General features: G+C 57.8%; 1 protein-coding gene across 1 annotated transcript in view; it reads right to left on the minus strand.

Annotated features, from left to right (window-relative positions):
* IL3RA (interleukin 3 receptor subunit alpha) overlaps positions 1 to 6,227 on the minus strand; it is a 26,342-nt gene continuing 20,115 nt past the window's right edge. Inside the window, exons 7-12 of the mRNA XM_037735025.1 lie at positions 5,823 to 5,886; positions 5,632 to 5,658; positions 5,441 to 5,555; positions 3,645 to 3,750; positions 1,397 to 1,478; positions 1 to 261 (exon numbers count right to left, since the gene is read on the minus strand). Of these exons, the coding sequence (XP_037590953.1) occupies positions 187 to 261; positions 1,397 to 1,478; positions 3,645 to 3,750; positions 5,441 to 5,555; positions 5,632 to 5,658; positions 5,823 to 5,886 (469 nt within the window). The 3' untranslated portion in view covers positions 1 to 186. The remainder of the gene's footprint in view (positions 262 to 1,396; positions 1,479 to 3,644; positions 3,751 to 5,440; positions 5,556 to 5,631; positions 5,659 to 5,822; positions 5,887 to 6,227) is intronic.

Raw genomic sequence — 6,227 nt, forward strand, 5'->3', positions numbered from 1 at the left:
AAAGCAGTTTATTATCAAATAAACACACAGTTCTGTTCTTCCCTCTTCCCGGCAGCTTGGGACCGAACAGCAGGGGCCTCTCCCGTGCCCACCACCGTTAGAAACGTGCGTCCGGCACCCAGTCTGTGCGGGCGCCCGGCCCGGCCAGGGAGAAGCAGGCAGCCCTGACGGGCCCTGAGCCGGGTGTCAGGTTTTCTCCACGACCTGTATCTCCGTCACCCGGCACTCCTCCAGGCCGGCCCTGCCCGCCTCCCAGACCACCTGCAGAGACGGGAGAAGGCAAGAGGAAGTGGCCACGCAGGCGGGCGCGGGGGCTCACGGTTGTCATCCCCGGCAGTTTGCGAGGCTGAGGCGGGCTGACCAGCCTGAGGTCAGGAGTTCAAGACCAGCCTGGCCAACATGGAGAAACCCCACCTCTACTAAAAGTACAGAAATTAGCCGGGCGTGGTGGCGCATGCTTTTAACCCCACCCACTCGGGGGGCTGTGGCAGGAGAATCGCTTGAACCCCGGAGGCGGAGGTTGCCGTGAGCCGAGATGACGCCATTGCGCTCCAGCCTGGGCGTCACAGCGAGATTCCGTCTCAAAAAAGAACAAAGGTAAGGCCGGGTGAGTCGGCCACACCCACACAAGACACACAATGTCCTAATTCTCGGGGCTGTGCAGGCTCAAACCTGCTCTGCCCTGGGGTGCAGGGTGCACTGACTGCCCGCGATCACGGTGGGCTGGGAGTCCAGCGTCCCCCACCCCCTTCATTCTGCAGCTCCTCTCAGCCGCCCGTCAGGACAGCTGGACAAGCATCCCGCCTCCCAAACCATCCCTTCTCACGCCTCGGCCGGCGGAGTGCAGCGGGGCGATCTCCATTCACTGCAGCCTCCACCTCCCGGGTTCAAGCAGTCCTCCTGCCTCAGCCTCCCGAGTAGCTGGGATGACAGGCACGCACCACCACGCCCAGCTAATTTTTGTATTTTTAGTAAAGACGGGGTTTCACCAAGTTGCCCAATCTGGTCTTGATCTCCTGACCCCGTGATCCGCCCGCCTTGGCCTCCCAAAGTGCAGGGATTAGAGGCCTGAGCCACCACGCCCAGCAATTTTGTTTTTTGAGACCGAGTCTTGCTCTGTCACCAGGCCGGAGTGCAGTGGTGCGTTCCTGGCTCACTGGCGCCTCCGCCACCCGGGTTCAAGTGATTCTCCTGCCTCAGCCTCCCCAGTAGCTGGGACTACAGGCGTGCGCCACCACGCCCGGCAATTTTTCTATTTTTAGGAGAGACGGGGTTTTATTCACCACGTTGGCCAGGCTGGTCTCGAACCCCTGGCGTCAAGCCGTCCTCCTGCCTCAGCCTCCCAAAGTGCCCGCCAGGCCCCCAGCCCCCTCCCTCGGTAGGAAGCACAACGTACCAGGTTGTCATTTCGGAAGCCGTCACCCATGGGGTCTTTCATGTGAGGGATGCGGGGAAACAGCCTCTCCATCACGAGGTACCTGGGAGGAAAGAGAAGCCACCCTGCTCTGCACCCGGCACCGACCACCTCATCAGCCGGGGGGACTCAGGCGTCCAGAAGAGGCCGTAGGGACGCCAAGAACAAGCAAAAGGCTCAAGTCACCTGCTCAGGGGGCCTGTATGTTCCCTGCCCCCAAGGCCCAGACACCCCCTGACTCAGGAGTGTAAGGAACTGGGCGCTGGTACCCCCGCCTCCCACGAAGGCCCTGCTCCCTCAGATCACCGAGGTGATGACCTGAGCCCGCAGCCGGAAGCAGCCACCACCCCCTCCTCCTCCTCCAGCCCTCTGGGAGACAAGTCACCTGACACCCATTTCACAGAATTTTTTTTTTTAGAGACAGAGTCTCGCTCTGTCACCCAGGCTGGAGTGCAGTGGTGGGACCTCAGCTCACCGCAACCTCCGCCTCCCGGGGTCAAGCGATTCTCCTGCCTCAGCCTCCCGAGTAGCTGGGATGACAGAAACCCGCCACCACGCCCAGCTAATTTTTGGATTTTTTTGGTAGAGATGAGGTTTCTCCATGTTGGACAGGCTGCTCTTGAACTCCCGACCTCAGGGGATCTGCCCGCCTCCACCTCCCAAAGTGCTGGGGTGACAGGCGTGAGCCTCTGCATCTGGCCTTACAGATTTTTCTTCTTTTTTGGAGATGGAGTCTCGCTCGGTTACCCAGGCTGGAGTGCAGTGAGCATGATGTCGGCTCACCGCAACCTCCGCCTCCCGGGTTCAAGCGATTCTCCTGCCTCAGCCTCCAGAGTAGCTGGGATTACGGGCACCCATCACCCTGCCTGGCTAATTTGCTATTTTTAGTAGAGACGGGGTTTCTTCATGTTGGTCAGGCTGGTCTCGAACTCCTGACCTTGTGATCCGCCCTCCTCGGCCTCCCAAAGTGCTGGGATGACAGGTGTGAGCCACCGCGCCCGGCCCCCATTTGACAGATTGTGGGGCTCTGACAGCCAGCGAGAAGGACACAGGAACTGGGGGGACCCAGCTGGTGATCGAAAACCCAGACTTGGCATGCAAGACGGATCCTATTGCCCGTCCAAATGGGCAGTGTTGACCTTACCCGGGCCCCACCCCAGCAGAAAGTACGGCTTTCCGCGCTGTGACTGTCAGTCTCACAGGGCAGGGCTGGGGAGGACGAGCCCTGCCTCCTGCACCCTGGGGACACCCCCGGTCCCACCAGAGCCCTCACCTTCAGCTCCACAGACGTCCTGACGGGGGATGGCTAGGGGACGAAAACGGGCCGTGATCTGTGAATAATTTTCAAGGGTCCGGGCCTGCCAGCTCAGACCTGTAATCCCAGCACTTTGGGAGGCCGAGGCGGGTGGATCACTCGAGACCAGGGGATCGAGACCATCCTGGCCAACATGGCGAAACCCCGTCTGTACTAAAAATACAAAAACTACCCAGTTATGGTGGCGGGTGCCTGTCGTCCCAGCTACTCGGGAGGCTGAGGCAGGAGAAACGCCTGAACCCGGGAGGCGGAGGCTGCCGTGAGCCGAGATTGCGCCACTGTCCTCCAGCCTCCGTGACAGAGCGAGGCTCAAAAAATAAACATATAAATGAATAAAATAATAATCGTAGTGGCCGGGCGCAGTGGCTCACGCCTGTAATCCCAGCACTTTGGGAGGCTGAGGCGGGCGGATCATGAGGTCAAGAGATCGAGACCATCCTGGCCAACATGGCGAAACCCCGTCTGTACTAAAAATACAAAAACTACCCAGTTATGGTGGCGGGTGCCTGTCGTCCCAGCTACTCGGGAGGCTGAGGCAGGAGAATCGCTTGAACCCGGGAGGCGGAGGTTGCCGTGAGCCGAGATCACACCACTGCACTCCAGCCTGGGCGTCACAGCGAGACTCCATCTCAAAAAAAAAAAAAAAAGTCATAAATGTCCCTGTCTCCTTTGTTCAGGGGTGCTCTTCTGGCAAGACTGCCGGCGAGGGGCACCCTTGCTGAGCGATCCACTGTCTCAGTGTGTCTTTTTTTTTTTTTTTTTTTTAAAAGATGGGGTTTCACCAAGATGGCCAGGCTGGTCTTGAACTCCTGACGTCGGGTGATCCGCCCACCTCAGCCTCGCAAAGTGCTGGGATGACCGGCGTGAGCCACCGCGCCCAGCGACATTATCAACCTGTTCCCAAGAAAGGCTCACCTTCTGCAGAGCAGGACAGCACAGAGCAAGGCCAGCAGCGTCCCCAGCACGATGAACAGTGATGTCCGCCAGGCTCGGGTGTGCGGACCCTCCTCCTGACCGCACTCTAGGGGAAAACCGTGACAGGGTCAGCGACCAGGGGCCGCCCTGAGGGGACCACGTGCTGTGCGCTCTCCCCGGGGCGCTGGGCAGCAGAGAGGTGGCGGCCAGGCAGGGTGGCGGCCAGCGGGAACCTCCTCCTGACCCGTGCGTTCGTCCTCACCACACAGATGACTCTCCAGTGCATTCCAGGGACCTAAACTGAGCACTTACACCCCAGAAGTGACAGCCTCAGGGTCCAGCCCCTGAGGGTCTACTGGGTGCTGTTTTTCGTGCAGACATAGATGGAAGGACAGAAAGACACAGAGATAAGAGAGAGTCCAGGCCGGGCGCGGTGGCTCAAGCCTGTAATCCCAGCACTTTGGGAGGCCGAGGCGGGTGGATCACGAGGTCAAGAGATCGAGACCATCCTGGTCAACACGGTGAAACCCCGTCTCTACTAAAAATACAAAAAATCAGCTGGACATGGTGGCGCGTGCCTGTAATCCCAGCTACTCAGGAGGCTGAGGCAGGAGAATTGCCTGAACCCGGGAGGCGGAGGTTGCGGTGAACCGAGATGGCGCCATTGCACTCCAGCCTGGGTAACAAGAGCGAAACTCCGTCCCAAAAAAAAAAAAAAAAAAAAAAAGAGAGAGAGAGTCCAGCTGGGCGCTGGGGACCGGTACCACCAAGGCACGCAGTCCAATGCCTGGATGTGCTGATATTTACTGGATACAGTGCAGGGGTGCAGGGTCAGCAGAGTGAACCTCTGACATGATTTACAGGGTCCAGCAAATCACGCGATGCCACTACAGACCACGTCAGCATCCTTCAACGTACTTAGCAGAAACATCAAAGGCTTTTAGGATTCCTCTATTCTTTTTTATTTTTATATATATTCTTTGACACGGTGTCTCGCTCTGTGGCCCAGGCTGGAATGCAGTGTCATGATCTCCGCTCTCCGCAACCTCCACCTCCCGGGTTCAAGCGATTCTCCTGCCTCAGTCTCCCCAGTTGCTGAGATTACAGGCGCCCGCCACCACGCCAGGCTGATTTTTGCATTTTTAGTAGAGACGGGGTTTGGCCATGTTGTCCAGGCCGGTCTCGAGCTCCTGACCTTGTGATCCGCCCGCCTCAGCCCTCCCAAAGTGCTGGGGTGACAGGCGTGATTCCTCTATTCTTACTTCTCATGATTTCTAAGAACTAAAAAGCAGCTCCGGGTGGGAAAGCAGAACATGAAAGGGGACAAGGGTGGTGACCGCGGGACCGCAGCACCACAGAGGCGCGTTTAAGGTCCTGGATGTCTGCGGACAGGCCGGGGTCATGGCAGGCCTTCCCCGAGAGTGGGCAGAGCAGAGTGTTCTCTGAACTCCCCTCGTGAAAGGGAAAGGTCACTCCTCTCAATGGCCCTTCAGTTCCTAATGACATTTCACCCGATTGTGTAGATACGAAAAGACTGACACGGGCCGGGCGCGGTGGCTCACGCCTGTCACCCCAGCACTTTGAGAGGCCGAGGTGGGTGGATCACAAGGTCATGAGTTCGAGACCAGCCTGGCCCACATGGCGAAACCCCGTCTCTACTAAAAACACAAAAAACTTAGCCGGGCGTGGTGATGTGCACCTGTTATCCCAGCTACTTGGGAGGCTGAGGCAGGGTGCGTGCAGCTTCCACTCACCTGTGAGGGAGACAGGAGAGGCGCCCCACTCACCCCACTCACCGAAGCGCTGGGGGCTGCTCCAGGCGCTCCAGAATTGATCATAGGTTTCCTGGGCTCTTATTCTCACCGTGTACGTTCCAGGATTGAGCAGCTGGAAGGAGGTTATGCCTTTGACCTGTGGTTTAAAAGAAAATAAACAACTCACCCTTTGCAATGTCAAGTACAAGGGATGGGGGCTCAGGAACGCTCACCTGTTCTGTGATTACAGGCTGCTTGCTCTGCAAGGCAAAAGCAAACGTTTCAGTGTCTGGACACTCCCTGACACCCTCCTCCCCCCAGACTCATATTTCTCCCTCCAGGAAAACCAGCAAAACGGGGGCGTTTTGCGAAGTCCTTGGGTGAGCAGTGGGAGCAACACAATTAGCTTAGGCATAAATAGCACCTGACCAGAAGGTTTCCTATGGGCCACTGTGGCAAGAACTTGGTGGGAGGGAGCTTCGTGGAGCCTGTGGACAAACAAGACCCAATGTCCTCCCAGATTCCTTCCACATACATCCAGGGGGAGCCACAGGAGGCCTATAGCAGGCCAGCAAACTAGGTGGGTGCAGCAGCAGATGTAAACCCAGGCTACGACTCCACCTCTAACTGCAGTTATGCCTGCTACCTCAAAGCAGCAAAAGAAAGAAGTTGGTGTGCTGTATTAACTTCTTTAAAAAAAAAACCCCAGCCGGGCGTGGTGGCTCACGCCTGTAATCCCAGCACTTTGGGAGGCCGAGGCGGGTGGATCACGAGGTCAAGAGATCAAGACCATCCTGGTCAACATGGTGAAACCCTGTCTCTACTAAAA

The sequence above is a fragment of the Cebus imitator genome, unplaced genomic scaffold (assembly GCF_001604975.1).
Source record: "Cebus imitator isolate Cc_AM_T3 unplaced genomic scaffold, Cebus_imitator-1.0 Scaffold708, whole genome shotgun sequence".
Classification (NCBI taxonomy): Eukaryota; Metazoa; Chordata; class Mammalia; order Primates; family Cebidae; genus Cebus; species Cebus imitator.